This window comes from Sus scrofa, chromosome 2 (genome assembly GCF_000003025.6).
Source record: "Sus scrofa isolate TJ Tabasco breed Duroc chromosome 2, Sscrofa11.1, whole genome shotgun sequence".
In the NCBI taxonomy this organism is placed as follows: Eukaryota; Metazoa; Chordata; class Mammalia; order Artiodactyla; family Suidae; genus Sus; species Sus scrofa.
The window spans coordinates 120015558-120040230 of record NC_010444.4 but is presented as its reverse complement, the minus strand read 5'-3'; the positions used below and the strand labels follow the sequence as shown (position 1 = coordinate 120040230).

Here is a 24673-nt window from a genome sequence, read left to right as displayed (position 1 = left end):
GTTTTGTGTTCATAAGCAACTAAGTATTTCCTATGAAATTATTTTTCATCATCACAGCAAGAAGAGATGAGATACAAGACTTAAACCTACGTGTATAAAACAGATTTTGCAATTTCTCAATATAGATTTTAGAAAAAGATTTGTCATTTCCCACTCCAAATCTCATCACACACAACTAAGAGATCTGGGACTCTCGACTGTGAAATGAGTTTCAGAATAATTTAATGTTTCTGAATATTAAAAATATAGGCATAAATTAAATAAATGAACATTAACAGCTGCTGAACAGTGATAAAATATACTTTTATTTACTTTGTTGAGTCAGAGGGTCATAAAAAAAATTATTGCTAAAGTAGATATCAGGCAAACAGAAAGGTGCTTTAGAAGTCCAGTTACCTTGGAGTTTATTTAAACTAAGAGGAAAAGGTTATAATGTTTTCATGCAATACATACTTGGTTCTTTAAATAACAATTGTGACAGATAACAGAAGGAATTAAGGAACGCTGCACTTGTGATCCATACAAAACACCAACATTTTGGGTTGTACATAATTTAAAGAGATGTCTCAAAACACTTTTCGGAATACTGTAGTAGCCAATACATAGAGGCATGCCTTAGGTGGCCATAGGAATGCAGTTTAGAAAAGAAAGAAAAAATCACACTTGGAACTACTCAATTTCTTCAAAATCACTGAGCAAGAAAAGCAATGTTGAACTTCGATACAGATTTTACATAACTTCTATACAGTACCTTGACTTAAATCCAAGAGCAAAAGTTAAGACTCTCCTCCTCTATTTTTGGTAAACAACTGCATGGTAAACTTAGATGACTCTTCCCCCTGGATTTTACCTGGGAGTGGCCTTTTAAATTTTTTATTTAAAAGAGGGCAGGTTTGGCACTTTTATACTGATGTCACCAATGTTAATATTTCTTGGGATCTCAGGAAGATTCATATTCTTTACAGCTGATACAGCACGGGCTGGAGCTCCTGCTAAGCCAGCCTGTATACAGAAGCAAATAAAAGAAAAAGAAAATGTACAACTCAGGTGTAGCTCATCAAAAAAAAACACTAAAAATGGAGGACAATGATAAAAGATTTTCATATAACAAGCTTAGAGACCAGATGGTAGTTTGAATTGGTATGGAATGGTTACTCTGAAATACTAATCTATAAGAGAAAACAGTTGACACAGTAAAAAATACAGTGAATACATGCAATGATAACAATGTCAAGATTTAAATACAGATTAACTTGCACTACAGAGACATCACAAATGTTATTCAAATGACAAAGCTAGATCTTCACCTATATCCTGATTTAACTGAGTTAAAAGCATGAAGTGTATTTTACATTAGTTTCCTTATTAAACATCTCTTGCAATAACTGTGATAGATTTGGGGTTATTTTGCTTTTAAACTGTTATTTATTATCAATATATGCTGTGAAATAAAAACTGAAAGTAATAAATAGTTTGTTCAGTTTCTTAGGGCTAACCCCTTAAAACATTTCAATACAATAAAGTTTATTTAGAGCTATTTTTTAAAATTGTAGAGGCTCTTCTAAACTTTTCTAGAAAAGTTCTAGAACGTCAAAAAAAAAAAAAAATCAGGCTTTTAAAGTGAAGCCTCAATCCAAAGATAACAGTTCTGGCTAAAAATGAAACTGGAAGAAGTGGATCAATCCAATCCTTAAATGCACTGGTAAAAATATAATGACTAAAAATACTTCGTCATATAAGGTAGATTCAACATATGTTCAGTTTACAATATACAAATTTAAAGAACAGCATAAATTTAAAAGGTAGTATATATAAATAAATAAGCTTTAAAATTTCCACCACCATTAGTGCACAATATTTGGCTTTCATATTAGGAAAATTTATAATTTGTGAAATAATTTTGAGAGAAAATAGGCTTAAAAAAAAGAAAATGCATATATATCACTTCTCAAATAACTACATCAGTCTTCATATTTTTAAGGCTGAATTTATATACCAATTAGATTTTGTCAATTTTTATTCAGGTTATATAATAAAGCCAACAAACACATCTGAATTCAGTGCCATACAACATCTTGCACAAAAAGCAATTAAGTAACAAAAACAAATCTTCCACTTTGCTTAGATGACATATATGAGACAGTGGCCATGTAATCAGAAAGATTAGTTTTAAACTCCCTCTCTGTATTTTGGTTTTTTCCCTCTTATGTAATCCTACCTCTTTGCTAATTAAGAAATAATAATAATAAAGCTGTTACCTGAGAAAAATCTTGACTGATACAAAATAGGCCAGTGTAAACTATTTGCTGAATAAAGGATACAAACATTGTTAAGCAATGAAACAAAAGCCATGAATTATCAAGTTAGACTTGGAAATAATAGAAAAATCAGTAAAATAGTATTAATAATAGATATGGTCTACACAAGCAATGATAAGGGTGATATGGATGAAAAACTCCATACCCAATTAAAGACCGAATAGGGCTGGAGAATTCAATTTTTTTACTTTAATGGAGGTTAGTCAATTCTGATGTGTGATTAAAATTCTGATTGACCTCTACATTTATACCTACCTGCAGCAATGTAGTTTTTGTTATACCCCACTTCTCTCCAACTGCCCCCCAAAAGATGTTGGAGATACAGATGAGTATTATTTAGGGTAGCAAGAATCATATTCAAAAGGGTCTTTAACTTGATCCTTTCAAATTCAGTGTTTACCTACCAAAATTTAGAATGGTTTAGAGTCAGAGAAGAATCTATTGTGAAGAGCTTTACCATCCTGTAGGCTCTTCCTTTTCAGGAAGCATGTTGTTTGTCAAGGGAATGAAAATTATTTTATATACAACCTGGAACCAGTGTCATTTTTCTAGGTAGAAGGATTTTGTAATTTTTCTAATTAAAAAAAAATCAATTTGCATTATTTTTACTTTGGAATTTCTATACAGGGTGCTAAGAATGAGTAGGCTATAGAAAAGTATTCATAACATATAGGACTATAAATATTTTAAAAGGCATGAATTATTAGAGGATTTTATTATTGAGAAAAAGAGAGAGAAAAGACAGGTGTATATGTGTGTGTGTGTGTGTGTGCCCATTTGGCTGTTTTACTGGATCTATGGTTTACATTTATAAATAGTAAAAATATGCTGGTTTTTTTTAACTATTAAATGTCATTGTCAAGAAGGCTTCTTTTCCGTAATACCCTGGTACCATGAGCTAAGCTAAAGAATAAAAATGCATCCTGTTAAATTTTGTTAGATTAAGTCATTTCTTTGTGACCATAGATGGTGTTGACTGTTGGCTGCTAATGAGAATACATAAAGTCAATAGAGCAATTGATTTAAACAGCATATATGTGCCAAATTCTTATTATGTTAAGACCAAAAGAAGTTTCTAAATACAAAAAACTACAATTCCTCTAAACATAAGCAGCAAGCCATAGACATGCAAAGGATGGTAACTATTCAGAACACGCAAATGAATTAAGAGAATCAAATTATTTCTCAAGCATGTTCAATACTTTTGTATAGTATGTCATGAATTTAAATGACAGAAAATTAAAAATGCAATGTATACTCTAAGTTTTAATTAAACCAATATTTTAAGAAATCAGATTCTATAAAATATAAAACCTAAAGTAAAATATAAGAAGTATTGTTGATCAGCGAGTAGATGCTTACATGAGCTGTCAATGTTTATATACAAAAACTTACAGCTTAAAAAAAAAAGACTCTATGGTACTCAGGTAGTTAACAGCAGAATGGCTAAAAACACATTTCATTTTCAGACTTCCATGAAAGTGAAGTCTGAAACATTTTTATTGAAGAATAAAACATAAAAGAGGTAATTCGCCTTTAGGAAATAAGTTTGCCAACACAAAGGTATAAAGTAATTTTCATCTTAGTTTTTTTCAGTAAGATATACTCAAAACAATAATATAATTATTACTAACACAATTTTTTGAACACTAAAATTTACATAAGTTTACCTGACTTGTTACTAGTAGGTATGTACATGTAAAATGTGAAAATAAGATACTTCTGACAGTACAATACAGTTCTTAACAGATTTAAGATCACACAGTTGACATAAAGCAGAAATAAAAAGAATGAAACCCTACTGGAGAAATAACTTGTTTCCATCTATGTAGTTAATACTCGAGCACCACCATGGCAGGTAAACTGCAGCAACTCCACTAACAAAAACAAATACATGAATCCAAAGCAGTTAAGAGTATGAATCAGATGAAGAATGAAGTACAGCATATAAAAGGATGGTCATGTTTTCTCTCCCATGAGATTAAATAAATTAACAGAATTAAGAGAAAGAAAACAAAATGAAGTCTGCAAGTATACCAAAATGAGGCCAAACAGATAGAAGACTTATACAGACATACTCTTGGAAATTTCAAGCACTTGAATCACAAAGATAGTAATGGATGGATATGATTTGTTTTTTATTTTGTTTTTAAATTGCCAGACCCAAAAATAAACAAAATATGTGCAAGCAAAACTGAAAAAGCAGCATTACTAAATTATATTTCAAAGAATCTGAAAGGCTCCCTTTTCCTCATGCAATAAGCAATTAGCTTTCTCGAAGGGAAAAGGAAAGAACCTAGATAGTTATTTCATCTAACACATAAAATACCATCCTACCATCTTAAAATATTTTTCAAGCTTGAAATATAGCATAATAAGATGGTAGTTGGAATAATGTGTACATACTAAAAACCTTTACCCATCCTTCCTGCTAGAAGTTGCTATATGTACATTCACAATTTTGACCTAACAGCAAAGTGAAAGAACATCAACATTAAAAAACAGTGTAATAAATGGTTTCAGACTCAAAATCATTAACAAAATAATGGCAGATTTTGAAAGTACGTTTTGAACAAAACAGAAAATATCGATATTTTAATTTCTCAATTTAAGGCAGAATAACTTTTAAATTGGGAACAAGTTTGCTCTATTTTAAAGGCAGTGCTTTAATATTGCAATTATAAACAGATTAAAAATGCTGATGACAGTCCTCTTGTGAGCAAGAACTTACAATTTTTATGAAAATTTTTATCAAAATGAGAATATTAAAAAATTTTAAACCTTTCAATACTAGTCATTTTATGTAACCGTAAGTTATAATTTCTAGCACAGGATTTACCTGTGTAAAATAAATACAGTGGACTGGTGACATTTATGGATTTAATATAACTAGTTTTGACCATTACAAGTGACCTTGGGGTCCTCACCATAATTTTGAAGAACAGAATAACTGCATTATCAAGGGAGAGAGGTGGATCCAACTCACAAACTGGCTTTCTAACATCTGTATCTTAGGGCTACTGTTCTTGTTCTCTATTCTTTGAAAACAGATTCTTGATTTTTTTTAAAAAGCAAATTACTAATTCTAGTGATGGAAGTTAAAAGACATAAGTAGTTGATGGCTCTTTGCTAGAAAACCACAATTTAACATAAATTAAAGACTGGAACATAGAAATTGGCAGTAACTGGAATCAATGGCGTAAAAGAGACCATTACGTGTTTTCTCTTCCAAGAACAAAGTAATACGAATATACAGATCTAGGGACCAAAAGTGGTATCCCCAGCTTCATGATACATAGCCCACAATCTCAGGATAAGAAAGTGCAAAGCCACCTGTATGCTGCTGCTTCTTGAACACATCCAGAAAGCAATAACTTAGTGTCTAAAAGCAATGCCAAACCTCAGTGGTTAGTCTAACTTGTATAGTGTATATTTTTTTTTCCCTGCATGGGACTCAATAAATTATTGCCATTTTCAAATTTTCAAATGGAAGTATATACATATTTTCATTTTTTCTGAAATGGCTTTGTACAAAAAAGTTGTTCATCACCATCTACATGGAAATATCTAAAAAGTAATTCACACAGTTAATTTATGGTGTGAAAATGCCAGGAAATACTAGAGAAAATTTATGTGCTTAGGAGTCTGTTAAAAATATTTCCAATTTTTGCCAATACGTTTTGCAAAACTTTTCAAGGTTTACAATATTTTATTGAGTCTTATTATGACATGTTTGGATGTAAGAAAATTGCTACAGTGGAAATACCATTTTATTTTGATCAATATATTTAATTCCATGTTTTAGAGTATTTAGTTCAATTTTAGAAGATTTCTCATCTTACTTTTTTTGGACCACTTTTCATATGCATCTGTTAGTCAAAATTGTAAAAGCAATTCTGTTAAGACTTTGGAAGGGAAAGGCTTGGGGGGGGGTACTATTTAACAGTCACTATTCTAAGTCTTTACTGCCTCCACTTTGCATGCAAATCTCTGAAGGTTCAGCTTTTGGTTTTTAAGTTCCAGCTTCTGGAAACCCAGCAGGCAATTTTAAGTTAGAATCCTAATTTAGGAAGGGGAGGGGGAATACTTGTGAGAGATTAAATTAAGACTAGTTCTGCCACATGATGTTCAAAATAAACTCTAATTTTTATACAAAGTAAATTGTCATTTCTACAAATGTAATTTGTCAGTTAAATGACAATGTTAAAAAAAAAAAGAACAAAAAAATTTAAACTTTCCTTTACAACGCAGGCAGACAAAACAGAACAAACATGACATCAATGATATACTAGTAAAATACACTAAGTCCAATAAAAGATGAATAAACTACAAGGAGAAACTAGAATGGAAAATAGGCTACAGGGACTATATGGGTTCATTAACACAAAGAATTTTTGAGTCTGGCCTAAATAATTAATTGCCTTTGACATCATTTTGCTTTCCCTTTGTTAAAGTACATGTTTCTCAAAGTCAGCAATACCTTGTCTACCTGTCCTGTCTGGGAGATTGAAAGATAAAGGTCTGTAAGAGAGAAGAATGGAAAGAGCTAGAAAGATCAGGATGTTCGGAAAAAAGAGGACTGACTTTTAAAAAGTAGTGACTAAATTCAGACCCATTTATTCATCTTGAAAAATCACATGAAATACATAAAAGCTAACAAGTCTCCCCAACCCCACCCCTCTACCTCCACCCCCAGGGAGTCCTTTTACTCCTACACAGGTTCCTGAGTGCCTCTTACAATTTCTCCAAAGCCCACCAACCTCCCAGCTTAAATTCTCCTTTCCCAAGATCCCAAAGTTACAGTAAACCATTTGTCTATCAAAGCAGGACAGATGAAAACATTCAGAGCATATCTTGGCTTCTCCTTTCTTTAAAGATCAGAATAATCTTTGCTTCCACCTTTCTAGGTTTTGGGAATTAAATTGGCTCATTTTTGATAGTTACTGGAAATACAGTACTTTTAAGATAAAATAATAAAATTTTTGATTTCTGGCAAAGGCACTTTGATAGATCCATGTTATATTTTAAAAGCTGTATCTGAGTTATATTTAAGCTTTTTAAAGACAAATGATATTCTAAATATTACTTAAATTAACTTTAAAAATATGATAAACACACCTTTCAGCAATCATGGCATTCTTCATTTTAATTATGATTTTCTTGGTAAGTATTTGCTTACATAATACATTTTAACTAACATTTAGCAAAAGTAAGATTAATAAAAGCCTATAGCTTGCTCTCAAATAATTCTGGATTATTCTCTAGTCATAGATTGGTAGATAACCAGTTTAAGTAACATGGAAATGGAACTCATACAAAAACTTTTGACATTTCAATGTGTCTGGAATAAAAGCGGCTAACTTCCCAAACATACTTAAAATATATGAAAATTACTGAAAAATTACACAAAGTCAACATTATTTTCAACACAATTTCTCAAAGTATGACCGGAAGTAAATGGCTTCATTCTGACTCAAAATCCTATTTTATAAGTAAAATATTAGCAGACATCACATATAGAGAAACACTTGATAAACATAATGTTATGTTTACCCCATCAGATTCAAAACATACTTCTTTATGAAAGAAAAATAGAAAAATTAATTTGGTAGCAGATAATGATTGACTATACATGTTAAAATATAATCAATAGATGAAAAATACACATATTCACCAATATTCAAAACTATTTTAAATTGCATTATTTCTGTGATAGTAATTTTCAAGTTAACGTATGCTTATAACTGGTTCCACTGAAAACGTAAATTCCGTATTTTACTGTTTATAGTTAAGAAAAACTGCCTCATTTATAAAGTTTTATGGGACAACCAAAATTCAAATATCCATTATGCAACTATTATAGGTCCTTCATGACTTCTGTCACTGTTATATACAACAAACTGAAGAGAAAAACAGAGGGGGAAAGGGCACCACCAATGAAAGGGAGTTAAATACCTGGAAATGTGAAAATTCCAGACAAGAAGTTGATGTATTTTTACATATGGTTATACAGAATTCACAGATTACCCAGATAGCCACTCATTTTAGACTAATTATTAACAGATTGTATCACTGTCTCTTGCCATTTAAAATCTATATCCAAACAGTTTTGTAAAGTAAGGTTTAATAGATTATATAAACTTCAAGTTATCATTTTAAGACTTTAAAAGTTATAATGGCATTTATGGTAAATATTTTACTATACGGAACAATATATTGCAAACCAACTCTATCAAATAATATTCTGAGCCCTTTTCCTTGTCTTAAAACAAAATGTTCTCTATTGAGCTAGTTCGTTTTCCCTTTTCAAAAACCAGTATTTTAAAAATTGGTTGTAGAACATGCAAAATATACACAGTTACTTAAAAAGTCCTAATACCAAGTTCTTCCTCATTACAAGAGGGATGATAAATTGAGAGAAGGAGAAATGCAGGACTCTCTTATTTTTTTGTTTTTGTTTTTGCCCATGCCCATGGCATGAAGAAGTTTCCAGGCCAGGGATCAAACCCATGCCACAGCAGTGACCGGAGCTGCTGCAGTGATAATGATGATTCCTGAACCTGCTGAGTCACAAGGGAACTCTAGGACTATTTTAATTTAAAACAGAATATTGGAGAATGTTTTCTGTATAAAGTTTCCATTGTTTCTAACCCTCAGTTTTCAGATTTATCCACCATCCTGCATTTCATTCAATTCTAATGAGCACAGCATTTTGTTAAACTGATCCTTTAAAAGTGCCAACAAGATAAATTCTTCAAAACTCACCTGTTGTAAATTAACGCTGGCATATTTTTAATACTTTGCTGTTTATATAATAGTATTTACTTTAAATCAACCAAATACTGGAATAATAATTATAAATAAAATTAGTTTTTCTAATCTTAGTCATAACTATAATACCAAAGGTAAGAGTATCCTCAAACAAGAATAGCATTGAGTGAGACAGCAAGACTATTCATCTATCTAAATTTCTTCTGCAGTAACAGGAAACAACCACATTAATGTAAACCTCAGTGGCTCAGCTACAGCACCTGTTACTGATATTCAGCCTAGTAAGTGACAAAAGAGTCACAAAATTGTAAAGTGAAGTTTTACACAGTGAAAAGTGCTAGTTGGTCCTCGTTCAATCAATCTAACAGCACTTAGTGAGCCATGTATAACCAAATCTTTCTCCTCTAGAAGCCATGAATACATATATCACTATATATGTGTGTGTGTGTGTGTATATGTGTGTATGTACATATATATATATGTATATATATATATATAAATTTTTTTTTTTAAACATGATTTGGCTAACTTGTCAGTGACCTTTGGGAAGGATTCAGAATTAAAAGATTAAAACACTGAATTTCTTTTCTCAATATGCACTCAGGAGCTTACTAAGTACCTATCATAACATTACTTCCTCAGGAGAATTCCATTTCTTTTTTCCTTTTTCAGAAAGAGTTTTATAACACTAAACTTATATATTTTTAAAACCAGTTCTAAGACTTCCTTGATAATTATTGACTAAGGTTTAATATCAAACATTGATTGCATTATTCAAATAAACAATTTTTTTAAGCAATAAGAACTGGAATTTAATTTATTACCCAATTTGACTGTGGCTAAAAGAATAAGCAAAATTATTTGGTGGATAGTGGTCACAGAACATTTAACATACTAAAATGTGTATATTCCATTTCTTTTTAAAACTGAATAAGCATACCAGCTATACCTAAAGAGTGATACTGAGGACAAACAGTGAAAGCTACAAATCATGCATAATTTATGATCATGCTTACCACCTTCAGTAACTAGAGCACTTTCCATTCTTACCTCAGATTTCTCCAGTTTATTTTGCGCATCAATTTGTGTAACAATCTCATTCATGTTGGTCTCCAATACCATTCCTCCCATCACCATTTCTGCAAGAATATTGTGAACCTAAAGGGAAATAAAGAAAACTCATTATAAGAACGTTTCAAGATTCCAGTAATTTTTATTTCATATTCAGTTGCGTCTATTTTATGAGCTGTAAAATAAAAATAATTTGGAGTGAGCATTCATAATACACATTTGTCACTACTGTGAAGCCTTGGGCAATTATACAAACTTATTTAGCTTCTAGTTTAATGAAATGTAAAACAGGCATAACAGAACCTCCTTCACAGATTGTTGAAAGGATTAAGTGAGGTAAACCACCACAGAAGTGCCAAAAACAAAGTAAATAATCAATAAACATTAGCTACCATTATCGTAGTATCAAGTTTAATGCTTAAAAAATTACCTATCTGGCCTTTTATACAGATTCTTAGTCAATAACTATTAAGTTACTTTATGTCTAAGATACTTAACAAAGCTATATGGCATTACTACAAGACCCAGATTTAAAATGAAGTAAAATTGTCTTTTTATTAAAGGTACTTTAATAATGCTTTTAATAAGCCCTCTCTATGTGTCTAATTACTCAGATTTTTCAATCATCAAAAATATTTTATAATGACTAAAAATAACATTTTCCACTAGGGAGAAAACCTATAACCACGAGTTTTGTCATAAGGTATTTACTGGTCAAAAATCATCAATTCATAGCTGAATTGAGTGTCAAAGAATAGTACACTGTGCTATAATTTTTAAAAAACAACGTGGTGGCATTAAAAATGAAGACTGTGAAATTAGATAGGTAGAAATATTGACTCTACCACTTATTAGTTGCATGCCCTTCAACAGCTACTTGACCTCTATGTCACCTTATCTGTAAACCAGAGACAGAAAGAAACAGTATGGGTACCTCATTATAGATACATCATAGAGTTATCACAGGAATTAAATAAATTCATGTAAAGTACATAGCACAGTATCTAACAGGTTTTTTAAACAAAAATTCTTTTGATTAAATATATATTATACTATTTGATTTTCATTCCTTTTTAAGATTTCATTTAAATGTATTTATGATTTTAGAAACATCCTATCATTATTTACTAATGTTTCATTTTGGAAAGATGGACACCTCATGTACCAATTTTGAAGAATTATAGAAATTACTTTCCCTGAGCAAACAAAACCAGAAGCCACAACTGATTGAAAAACTAGCACCAAATATCATCACTTCTACTATTATCCTTTGTGTTATTAGATACCATTTATTAAAACTCCATTTTGATGCTAGACTTATAGTATCTAATTAAAAAAATTTTTATTAAAGTATAGTTGATTTACAATGTTGTGCTAATTTCAACTGTACAGAAAAATGATTCAGTTTAGACATATATACCATATATATTCATTTCCATATTCTTTCCCATTTCTGTTTATTACACGATATTGAGTATACTCTCTGTGCTATATAGTAGGACCTTGTGGTTTATCCATAACGTTTGCATCTGCTAGTCCCAAACTCCCAATTCAACCCTCCTCTGGTCCTTCTCCCCTGATGGTATTTAAATTAATTCTTACATTAACCTTTGTTACAGCTGAGAGAATAAACCAGCTTACTCAAGACACATTGGCTAACATGGCAAATCAATGACTCAAACCTAAATCTGAGTGATCCAAGTCTAATATTTTGCTTTCTTCTACTAACAATAATTAATGAAATTGAGAGTCTTAATCTACAAAAATTCAATGAAAGGTCAACAAGGCAACTAGATGATAAAATAAAATTACTTTATAATAGCTAATAGGTACAACATGCAGGAAAGAAAAGTGTTCAGAAAGAAAGGCTATGTCCAGGGGACAGAGATTCATTAATATATCTGTTTCAGCAGTTGAAAGTCCTCTATTCTTTTTAAAACAAATTCTCATGTGCCGATAGAAGTGTAGCAACTCCACCACCCCCACTTTGCCCAGGTTTTCTTGAGGGTTCACCCCTAAGTACATGGCACTACTGCCTTTCAAAACATCCCAGAACACAAGCACTAGATTGCAGGACACCACAGATTTCAGTATTACTGAAACAGCTACCAAGTGTAGAGCCATCAACATATGAGCAGCCTACAAATCTGAGTCGTACACAGGAAATTCTAAGAATGTCGTATGTCAATTTAAGAGCTAAGGACTAGGATGCAAATTTGTGCTTAAAGTAAAAATAATTCCTATGAAAGCAAATTCAGATCCAAAAGACAGAAAATACAAATGAAGGGCCTGTGAGCTAAATCCTTAATAAATGCCTAAAGACTGTATTCTCAATGAGGTACTATAATACATTACATAGAAATTCAAAGAGATAAGCAGGATGGGAATAAGAATTATTAATTGGGAGGCTACTCCAATATTATCTAGGTCATGGTGTCCAAAACAAGGTATGTCTCACGAGGAAGGGAAATTTAGAAGATGAACACGTCCAATGACAGAAAAATTCATGTTCAAGAAATGAAAAAAAATAAATGGAGTTTCCGCTGTGGCTCAGCAGTAACGAACCCACCCGGTATTCACGAGGACTACAATCCCTGGCCCCACTCAGTGGGTTAAGGATTCAGCATTGCCGTGACCTGTAGTGTAGGTTGCAGACATGGCTCGGATCTGATACTGCCATGGCTGTGGCCCAGGCCAGCAGCTACAGCTCTGACTGGACCCCTAGCCTAGGAACTTTCATATGCCACAGCCCTAAAAAGACAAAAGAATTGAGAAAATTTCTGGCAGACTTAATACAAGAAAGAAGATGATAAAAGCTCTGCTTTTAGCTTAGCCAACTCATATGGTTGACATACTCCAATATTTTGTTTTATAAATTTTACTTAAAACAGATTTTTTTGGAAATAAATGGTTAAAAATATGCTTATAATACAACTCATCTACTAAACTGCTTTGATGTTCACCTAAATAAGAGTTCAATGAGATTTCACTCTTTTTATGAATTTTTGTAGGCATTTAAGTGCTTAAAAAGTGGCAAATACCACATTAACAATGTATTTTTGCCTTAAAAAATATATACATAGGTATATGCCCTATCTACTCAAGGACATAACTTCTTCTGGACATAGACCATAACTTCTAAAATTCATTTTTATTTTTTAAAATCACAATATAAGCCATAAAGAAAACTTAAATATAAGAAGTCTCTACTACTCTCTGCTTCTATGATTAGGTCCTTCTATCCAAAGATAATCACAATTAATTATATCTTACACACCATTCCAGAAATCTTGTTATGCATATACTTGATATATGCATATATATAACATACACAAGTAAGATCATATGTATATATTATTCCCACAGTTCTACAAGAAAATGACTTGAAAGTTAGAGGCAAGAGAAAATGAGCATATGAATTAATTAATAAAAGATCCTAGAGCCACATATATGTACACTAATCATCAATGAAACTGCTCGTAAGAGCAAAGAAAAATACAAAATTAAAACGGTGAATCAACCTTACAAAATTTTCTCAGGTCAGTCTCCCAAAGCAACAGAAATAAAAGCAAAAATAAACCAATGGGACCTAACCAAACTGACAAGCTTTTACACAGCAAAGGAAACCAAAAAGAAAACAAAAAGACAACTTACAGAATGGGAGAAAATAGTGTCAAATGATGCAACTGACAAGGGCTTAATCTCTAGAACATACAAGCAACTTATACAACTCAACAACAAAAAAGCCAGCAACCCAACTGAAAAAAATGGGCAAAAGAACTGAACAGACATTTCTCCAAGGAAGATATACAGATGGCCAACAAGCACATGAAAAAATGCTCAACATCCCTGATTATTACAGAAATGCAAATCAAAACTATCATGAGATACCACCTCACACCAGTCAGGAGTTCCCGTCGTGGCGCAGTGGTTAACGAATCCGACTAGGAACCATGAGGTTGCGGGTTCGGTCCCTGCCCTTGCTCAGTGGGTTAACAATCCGGCGTTGCCGTGAGCTGTGGTGTAGGTTGCAGACGCGGCTCGGATCCCGCGTTGCTGTGGCTCTGGTGTAGGCCGGTGGCTACAGCTCCGATTCAACCCCTAGCCTGGGAACCTCCATATGCCGCAGGAGCAGCCCAAGAAATAGCAACAACAACAACAACAAAAAGACAAAAAAAAAAAAAAGAATAGCTATCATTAATAAGTCCACAAATAACAAATGCTGGAGGGAGTGTGGAGAAAAGGGAACCGTCCTACACTGTTGGTGGGAATGTACAACTACTATGGAGAACAGTACAGAGATACTTTAGAAAAATAAAAATAGAACTACCATATGACCCAGCAACCCCACTCTTGGGCATATACCTGGACAAAACTTTCCTTAAAAAAGGCATATGCACCCGCATGTTCATTGCAGCACTATTCACAACAGCCAAGATATGGAAACAACCCAAATGTCCATCGACAGATGATTGGATTAGGAAGATGTGGTATATATACACAATGGAATACTACTCAGCCATAAAAAAATAATGCCATTTGCAGCAACATGGATGGAACTAGAGACTCTCATACTAAGGGAAGTAAGTCAAAAAGAGAAAGGCAAATACCATATGATATCACATATCTAGAATCTAACATACAGCACAAATGAACCTTTCTACAGAAAAGAAAATCATGGACATGGAGAATAGACTTGTGGTTGCCGAGGGGGAGGGGGAGGGAGTGGGATGGACTGGGAGCTTGGGATTAATAGGTGCAAACTATTGCTATTGGAATGGATTAGCAATGAGATCCTGCTGTGTAGCACCGAGAACTATGTCTAGTCACTTATGATGGAGCATGATTATGTGAGAAAAAAGAATGTATACACATATGTGTAACTGGGTCACTATGCTGTACACTAGGAAAAAAATTGTATTGAGGAAATAACAATTTAAAAAAGTAAAAAAAAAGTATTAATTACTATACACCTAAAATGAGAGAAATCTACAGATTACTTAGAAATATAGGTAGGTTATTAAAGGAAAAATGGCTGGGACAGAACAATATCTATACCATAGTCCTACTGAGGTATACCAAAAATAAAAATTATACACATACACATACTTGGTTATACCCAAAAAACTCTGGAAAGTCAAACGAATACTTCAAAAAAATTTCTTTAAGAGAAGTTTTAGGTTCACAACAAAATTAAGAGGAAAGTACAGAGTACACAGACTTTCCCATACACACAGCCTATCCAGAGAGGTAAATTTTTTACAACTAATGAACTTATACTGACACAACATAATCACCCAAAGTCATAGTCTATCTCAGGGTTCTCTTTTGGAACTGCACATTCTATGAGTTTTGACAAATATGATAAATATCTATCATTACAGTATCACACAAGGTACCCTAAATATCAATGCTCCATTTATTTGTCTACCCTCTCCCTCCCCAACCCTGGCAACCACTAATCTTTTCAGTGTCTGTATAGTTCAGAATGTCATATAGTTGGAATCATAAAGCACACAGCATTTTCTCTTCTTTTTCTTGGCTGTGCACATGGCATGTGGAAGTTCTGGGGCTGGGGACTGAACTCACCACAGCAGTGGCCCAAGCTGCTGCAGTAACAATAGCAGATCCTTAAACCCTCTGCACCACAAGGGAATTCGAGTACACAGCCTTTTCTGATTGCACTTCGTAACATGCAATTCAAGGTTCCTCAATGTCTTTTCATAGCTTGAGAGTTCACTTATTTTTAGCACTGAATAAAATTCCACTGACTGGATATAACACAATGTATTTATCCAGTTAACTACTGAAGGACATCCTAGTTGTTTTCGAGTTTTGACAACTGTGCAAAGAGCTGCTATAAACATCCATGTGCAGGAATTTGTATGGACATTAAGTTTTCAACTCTTTTGGGTGAACATCAAGGTGCATGACTGCTGGATTCTAGGTAAAGAGTATATTTAGTTTTTTAAGAAAATGCCAACTGTCTTCCAAAGTGAATATACCACGTTTCATTCCTATCAGAAATGAATGAGAATTCCTACTGTTTCTCACCCTAACCAGCGTTTGTTGTTTCAGTGTTCAGGATTTTGGCCATTCCAATAGGTGCACAATGTGCTGTAAATATTTTTTAGTTAGATAGTGGTTACCTAAAGAATGAGACTGGAGGGTTCCCATCGTGGCACAGCAGAAACGATTCTGACTAGGAAGCATGCGGTTGCAGGTTCAATCTCTGGACTCACTCGGTGGGTTAAGGATCTGGTGTTGCCATGGGCTATGTTGTAGGTCGCAGACGTGGCTGGGATCTGGCATTTCTGTGGCTCTGGAAGAGGCCGGCGGCAACAGCTTTGATTCGACCCCTAGCCTGGGAACCTCCATATGCCATGGGTGTGTCCCCAAAAAGACAAAAGACAAAAATAAACAAACAAATAAATAAATAAAATTTCTAAAAAAAACAGGAAGAATGAGACTGGAGGACTGGGGGGAAATGGAGATTTAGAGTTCATTTTATGGGGGTTTTTTTGGTTTATTTGTTTTGAAAAACTTTTAAAATGAGCACATAATGCTTTAAAAAAAGTAAATAAAAGGCTTGCTAAAACTAAAACAGAGACCATTCAGAGGAACAATACTAAAGGCAATGGCCATATACATATTTAAGTTATTAAGAGGTAGCTCAGGAGTTCCCACTGTGACTCAGTGGGTTAAGTGCCCAACATAGTCTCTGCTAGGATTCAGGTTCAATCCCTGGCCTAAGTGGGTTAGGGATCCAATGTTGCTGTGGCTGTGGCACAGGCCTGTACCTGCAGCTCAATTCGACCTCTAGCCTGGGAACTTCCATATGCCACCAGGTGTGGCTATAAAAAAAAAAAAAGAAAAAGGAAAACAAACAAAAAAAGAAGTAGCCCAAAGATGTTGAATATTTGCTGGTAATAAGAAAAGACAGGCATGCCACTTTTTACATGTATTTTAAACAATAAGAAGTCTTTTTATGTGTCAATGCAGAAGCTAAGATTTTGCTTAAAACTATTTTAATATAGTAAGTTCCCATTGTGGCTCAGTGGTAAAGAGTTCGACTAGTATCCATGAGGATGCAGGTTCAATCTCTGGCCTCGCTCAGTGGGTTAAGGATCCAGCATTGCCATGAGCTGTGGTGTAGGTCAAAAACACAGCTCAGATCTGGTGTTGCTGAGGCTACGGCACAGGCCGGCACCTGCAGCTCCAATTCGACTCTGAGCCTGGGAACTTCCATATGCTGCAGTTGTGGCCCTGAAAGAAAAAAACAAACAAAACAACTACTTTAACATATAAGATTAAGTGGTCTCTATATTATTATTTATAAAATATTAAAATGCACATTGTGGGACTCTAATAAATATTAAATATATTTTTTCTTCAAAATCATTTATCGCAACCATCTCAAAAGTTCAAAAGTTAAAATAATATGGCGTTTTTCTGTACTTAACAGTTTCACTATTCCTACCAGGAAACCATATTTATTAAATATTTATATATGTTCTTTACACAACCCTGAAAAGTATTAAGCACTCAATCAATATTTTGTAAAATGTGTTTGGCCTCATCTGCAGAATATGGAAGTTCCCCAGGCCAAGGATTGAATCCAAGCCCCAGCTGCAACTCATGCCACAGCTGCAGCAACACTGCACCACTGTTAGAACTCTTTAACAGGAGTTTTTAAAGTCAGGGGAGGCAAAGCAGAGCTATAAGGCTACTCTAAAAATTACAATACTAGAAGATATGATTTTTTATTAAGATAGAATACCCAATTATGATGAAATTATACATTATATAAAATGTTAGAAAATTTCTATTTACATACTTTCGTGGGTCATACTGTTACTAATTTGATAATAAAATGTTTTATATATATTTACCAATAAAAATTTAAACATTGTACCTATAATAATCTATTCATATCTATATTTATAAATCTAAATGGTCTCAATAAATTTCACTTCACATTTTAGTATTTCTTCAAATCTAAGCTACAATTGAGGATTAAAAAAATCATCACTTTACATACCACTGAAAAGGAAAAATCCTGGCAATTAAATTATGACAAGCTATAGAATTGTAAATGAATCCTGATCTCAAATATGCTAAAATGTGAAAGAAAATCAGCATTTTAGAATCAATAAGACAGGCATATTTTCTTGCCATGCTTTAGCTCCAGAGGTATTTATAAACAAAAGTTTTAATGAAAAAAATTAAATAAGAAAACAAATGTCTTTGGGTTTTACTGGATTCATTAGCAACATTAAAAAAAAAAAAGATTAGCCTCAGAAATATACCCTCACAGAACTTAAATTTAAAAATACATTAAACTCTTGTATAATAATTCTCCAACTGAATAGCTGAAATATCAAAGTGTTATATAAATCAAAATGTTCACTTGATAATGTCATTAGCCTGAAGAAAGTGTTTGCTAAGGACATAATCAATTCTACAGTTATCTAGTTAATATTACGTTGAGACTGATTCAGTTGTGCAGGATCTGCTGCAACCCCCAAACAAACTACCGGTTTGTTTTTTTTTCCTTTTTACAGTGCAACTGTTGCATATGTAGGTTCCCAGGCCAGGGTTCAAATCAGAGCTGCAGCTAGGGCCTATGCCACAGCCCCAGCAATGGCTGGGTCTGAGCCACATCACTGCCTGTGGCAAAGCTGGACCCTTAACCCAATGAGCAAGGCCAGGGATTGAACCTGCATTCTCACAGAGACAATAACCCATTAAACCACAATGGAACTCCTATCTTATTTAATATTCTACTATGAAAAACATTCTAAAGTATGACAATTTCAAAAATAATCTTAAAAGGAATTAAGAGTGTATTTTGGAGGTCCCATCGTGGCTCAGTGGTTAACAAATCTGACTACATCCATGAGGATGTAGGTTCAATCCCTGGCCTTACTCAGTGGGTTAAGGATCCGGCGTTGCCGGGAGCTGTGGTGCAGGTCACAGATGCAGATCAGATCCCACACTGCTGTGGCTGTGGTGTAGGCCAGCAACTACAGCTCCAATTCAACCCGTAGCCTGGAACCTCCATATGCCATGAGCGCGGCCCTAAAAAGGAAAAAAAAAAAAAAAAAATTTTTAAAAAGGATATTTTATCACCCCATTAAAATGCTGATAAAATTTTTTAAGACAAAATGGAAAGGATAAGTATAAACATACTTTACCATACTACAATATGCTAATAATAATGAAGACATTCATTAATTGTTGACCAGTGGAAAGCAACAGAGATACAATAACTTACAGTAATAGGTAAGAGTAATTCTACTTTGGTACACAGAGCTTTTTTTTCCGCCTTTGTGTCTTAAGGCCACAGGTGTGGCATATGGAAGTTTCCAGGCTAGGGGTCGCGAATCAGAGCTGCAATTGCCGGCCTATGCCACAGCCAGAGCAATGTGGGATCCAAGACTCATCTGCAACCTACACCATAGCTCATGGCAATGCCAGACCCTTAACCCACTGAGCGAGGCCAGGAATCAGACCCACATCCTCATGGATACTAGTTGAGTACATTACCGCTTAGCCACAATGGGAACTCCACACAATGCATTTTATACTCACAGTGAATGCGAATGTCTCAATGAAAATCAAATTATTCAAGTTTGACTGAAGAACTAGAAAGCTGTCTACTTGCTATTCCATATTTTGGGCTGATTATATAGAATCCTTTTTTAAAGACTGCTTATCATAAGAATCACAGATGCTCATTAAAAAACCTTAGAACGGAGTTCCCATCGTGGCTCAGTGGTTAAGGAATCCCACTAGGAACCATGAGGTTGCGGGTTCAATCCCTGGCCTCACTCAGTGGGTTAAGGATCTGGTGTTGCCGTGAGCTGTGGTGTAGGTCGCAGACATGGCTCGGATCCCGCATTGCTGTGGCTCTGGTGTAGGCTGGCAGCTATGGCTCCAATTCAACCCCTAGCCCGGGAACCTCCATATGCCTCGAGAACGGCCCAAAAATGGCAAAAAGACAAAAAAAAAAAAAAATAAAATAAAATAAAGTAAACCTTAGAATGAATATTCCTGACTTATGTGTTATTATTGACTTGTATTTTAATGCTATGCATGTTTTCTTAATTTTAATTTCATAAGTACTTTAACAGTCAATGTTCTTTTATCCTCACTCACAGATTTACTTCTATCTTTGCTCTTCTTCCCTCTTCAATTCACTCCTTCTCATATCTCAGATTTTTTTCTGTGTAAACTACCCTCTTAAGAGGGTAGTCCAAAAGCTCATTGGTTGCAAATTCTCTCATTATTTCTCTAACAATGTGTTTATTTCACCCACAGTCTTAACAAATATTTTTGCTAATTTTAGAATTACAGTTTCGCTGTTACTTTCTTTCAGCATATTGTCTTCTAGCTTCTGTATTGTCTTGAGAAATCAATTCCCAAATCTGATCATTGCTCTTATAAAAATAATATGTCTTTTACTTCTGGATGATTTTAAGAGCTCTTTCTCTGCTATTCAACTTTACTGTCATTAGTCTATATGTGGATTTCTTTTTATTTATTCTGTTTGTGATTCTTTATCTGTGGACTGGCTTCTTCCATTAATTCTGGAAAATTCTCAGCATAGTCAATACCTGTATCATTTCCACTAAAAGGAATCAGGGCTCCTAGATGGAATGACTGATAACATGTTTAGAGCAGGAAATAAACAAAATGAATCTGGAACATCTAGTTTTATCAGAACAAAGATGCTATCAAAGTCCATGAGGGGGAGAGGGGTCATGTCAAAAGAACTGAGAAGACAACCTGAAGTGGTTCCCAATGGCCAAAGACAGGGCAATGTGATCATCAAAAAGAATGATATCTGCAGTGGATTAAAACAAAAACGAATTAATTATGTTAAAATTCATATGTCACAGGGCACTAAAAGAAATTCAATGATCATTTTGAGTGGGTACTAGGGAAAGAAATGCTATGAAAGCTGGTGTATAGAAGGAAATATTCTAGAATTTATTCTGTCTTTCCTATATACACTATATCATTTTAAACCCATCATCTGTCTTTTAATGGAATGTTTCACTCAATTCACGCTTAGTGTACTGAATAATACATCTATTTTAAATTATTTCCTATTCCTCCCCTAAGTTGGCTGGTTTGATCAAATTTTTTTTTTTTTTTTTTGTCTTTTGTCTTTTGTTGTTGTTGTTGTTGTTGTTGTTATTGTTGCTATTTCTTGGGCCGCTCCCGCGGCATATGGAGGTTCCCAGGCTAGGGGTCGAATCGGAGCTGTAGCCACTGGCCTACGCCAGAGCCACAGCAACGCGGGATCCGAGCCACGTCTGCAACCTACACCACAGCTCACGGCAACGCCGGATCGTTAACCCACTGAGCAAGGGCAGGGACCGAACCCGCAACCTCATGGTTCCTAGTCGGATTCGTTAACCACTGCGCCACGACGGGAACTCCGATCAAATTTTTTTATATCATTTCCCCTTCTTTTAAATGAGAGATTCTATTGCTTATAATTTTTATTAATGAAAACTATCTTTCCTTGCTCTTTTAATCAAACAAATATGACTTTATTATTATTAATAAAATATCAAATCTTTTTTTTTTAATCACTGAGATGGTTTGTTTTCCTACTTAAATGCTCTGAGTATTCCCTATTCTCCTTTCCCCCAGTTGAATAAAAGCCTTTTAAAAATGCATGTTAAATATTTCAAATTCTCTTATCTTTTCCTTTTTTTCTCTTAATCTTTCAATTATATGCTTTGAGATTATTTCCTGCATTTACCTTCTATATGTAATGCAAACCTCAACTGTGACTATTCTGTTTTTTTTAAACTCTACAGTTTGAAAACACTTTTTAATTCCCAGGAAGACCTCTTCAAATTGGATCTTCTTAAGTACTTATTACCATTTTAAAACTTCAAGTTTTCATTAAACTTCTCCAGAAGTTTTTTTCATGGAGCATATGTTCTGATTGTTTGGCCTGCTCCTCACCTCTCTTGTTGACATGATATTCTTTTTCTTCTTTGGCTCACTGGTACTTAGGTCTCATTGCTGAGATACACTTAATGGTTAGACTTCTTCAGTTGGTGAAAGGAAAAGGAGTCACTCATTCCGTGCCCTGTGGTTTAAGGACAGGCTGTCAAGGCCCTTAAGAAGCACTGGGCTAGAGGAAACCACTCTGCCCTTAATTCTTCATTCTCCTAGCCTGGGGGATAGGATAGATACTGAGACCTCCAATCAGATCTCCCTTGCTCTGATCATTTGTGTGATTGGAGGCTGAAGGGAGGAGTGAAGAGAGCACATTCATAGCTGTCAGTGTCATACATCCTCCAAATCAAGCTCTTCATAAATCTTCAGCTTTCTCATCTTTGCCCTGGGATTTGATACTGTGTTGCAGTGGTAGTAACAAGTTGGGGATGCCCAACTAAGGCCACAGTGCTGAGGAAAGGGGCAGGCAACACAGTTGAGCAAATAAGCAGACCTTGCCAGCAGTAAACCCACAATGGCCATGTGGTAGAAGTTAGAAATAAACCAAGTTACTTGTATTTTAAGTGATTACCACAGAATGACTTAGCTGTAACAGAGTCTGACTCCACTTCTGATGTCTGACTGCTGAGATTTTAAGCCCCATTACTCTCCCTTCCTCTCTGCCCACGTCCAGGCAGGTTGACAATAAAGTCCAGGTTCTCCTTTGCGATGGTGAGAAGTTCAAACTATGGAAGACCTGGCCTGCATGTGGAAACCCTCACCCCAGCCCCACCTTCCCACCACATGAAACCCTAAGATAGTGCACATTCCTTGCTCTCCCCCAAAAAGCTTATTATGTGAGTGATACATCTTTTCACATCAGATCCTCTTGGTGTATACATGGTATCTTCAGTCTCTACATCCAAACCAATTTTGGGTAGAAGTTGCTATCCACTACATTAGGGCGACTACAAATATCAGCCTATGCGATGGATACAGAAATTAGGACTTAAAGGTTTGTTATGAGAAATTCACTACAATCACAATAAAAGAAAATATACTTAGGGGTTGGGCAGAAAGCCACATGGAATCCATTATATTGGAAAGCTAGAAAGTTAGTGATGAATGTTTTCAGTGGAAAAACATTTGGCAAAACTATTACATGCAATACTTTGAGAAGCACCACAAAAACGCTTCCCTCTCTGACATAAAAATCAGTGATTTCCCAGATACTTGCAGCTTTGTCACCATGGATCCCAGAGGGATGGCATGTGGGACATGATAAACATGCTGCCTGAATTAGAAATACTTTGATATGAGTTACTGCAGCACAAACTAGCCCATCCTGACTGATAACAAAAGGGTATTCTTAACAACGTCCCCCCTTCCTTCCTCTATCCAAGTGTTATCTAACAGCACTCAAAGGATTGTGTACAAAACTCTCTATATTTGCCCCCAAGAGAAAATGAGCTGAGCTAGTTAGGAGATCCCTGACTGCTGGGTGGTCCAGGGCCGCTTGAAGCTGAAAACAAGCCTACTTTCATAGAAGGGCTGAAAACAAGACTTGTATTGTTTTAGGTAGAGATGTAGGGGCAGGAAATGTCTATTTGACTGGTCTCTAACTCCTGTTACACTGAAGATTTTCTTTCACTGCACTGGAAAAAAATTAAAACAAGAGCTTAGGCCAGAAAGAAGAGACACAGCTAATTTTGGCAGGTTCTAAAATAGTGATACAGTGTGAAATGAACAGGCTATACACACACTACATATATGATCTTATTTTTGCTTTTTTTAAAAGACATAGTTGTTTCTGTACTCATTTGTGCAAAAACATTTTAGAAATAGACATACTCTAAAAAGTTAACACTCATGTTAATTAAACAAGGAGGCCATTAGAGTGAGGTGGCTCTAATACATCAGCAGTCTACATCAGCCAAGTAAAACCTATGCCTGAAATGCCTCAAGGTTAAGAAAGCAAAACCTAAGAACAATCAATCACAAACAGCCAATTTGGCTTTCCCAAATAAAGCACCTGCTTAAGCAAAAGCCAATCAGATAATTTCCTTGCTCTGCTTCTGCCTCTTTTCTATAAAAGGCTTTCTTTCCCCTGCTCCTGTTGGTAGACTGCTCTTAACCACTTCCAGTTTGGTGCTTCCCAATTTAAATCAATTTTTGCTCAAATAAACTTTTAAAAATTTTAATGTACCTCAGTTTATCTTTTAATACTAGGCAGTCTCAGAAATTGAGATGGCTTCTATTTACTTTCCTCTTATCTGCATTTTCTAATTTTTCTAAAATGAATGTATATTAATGTAAAACAGAAGTTTTAAAAACATTGTGTACTGGAGCTCCCACTGTGGCACAGTGGGTTAAGAACCTGACTGCAGTGGCTCATGGAGGTGTGGACTCAATTCCCAGCCCAGCTCAGTGGGTTAAAATATCTGGCATTGACCCAGCTATGGCTTGGATTCAATCTCTGACCCAGGAACTTACATATGACCTAGTTGAGGCCATAAAACAAACAAACAAAAAAAACACTGTGTGTCATG

General features: G+C 34.6%; 1 protein-coding gene across 6 annotated transcripts in view; it reads right to left on the bottom strand.

Annotated features, from left to right (window-relative positions):
• Window positions 283–24673, bottom strand: part of AP3S1 (adaptor related protein complex 3 sigma 1 subunit) — a 74410-nt gene continuing 50019 nt past the window's right edge. For 2 of the 6 annotated variants that reach the window (XM_021084652.1, XM_021084653.1), the window contains 3 exons: window positions 10140–10247; window positions 2574–2718; window positions 283–1002 (listed from right to left, as the gene is read on the bottom strand). In XM_021084652.1, coding sequence (XP_020940311.1) covers window positions 941–1002; window positions 2574–2718; window positions 10140–10247 — 315 coding nt within the window. In that variant the 3' untranslated portion in view covers window positions 283–940. The other 4 variants (XM_021084654.1, XM_021084656.1, XM_021084657.1 and 1 more) reach the window with 3 other exon arrangements.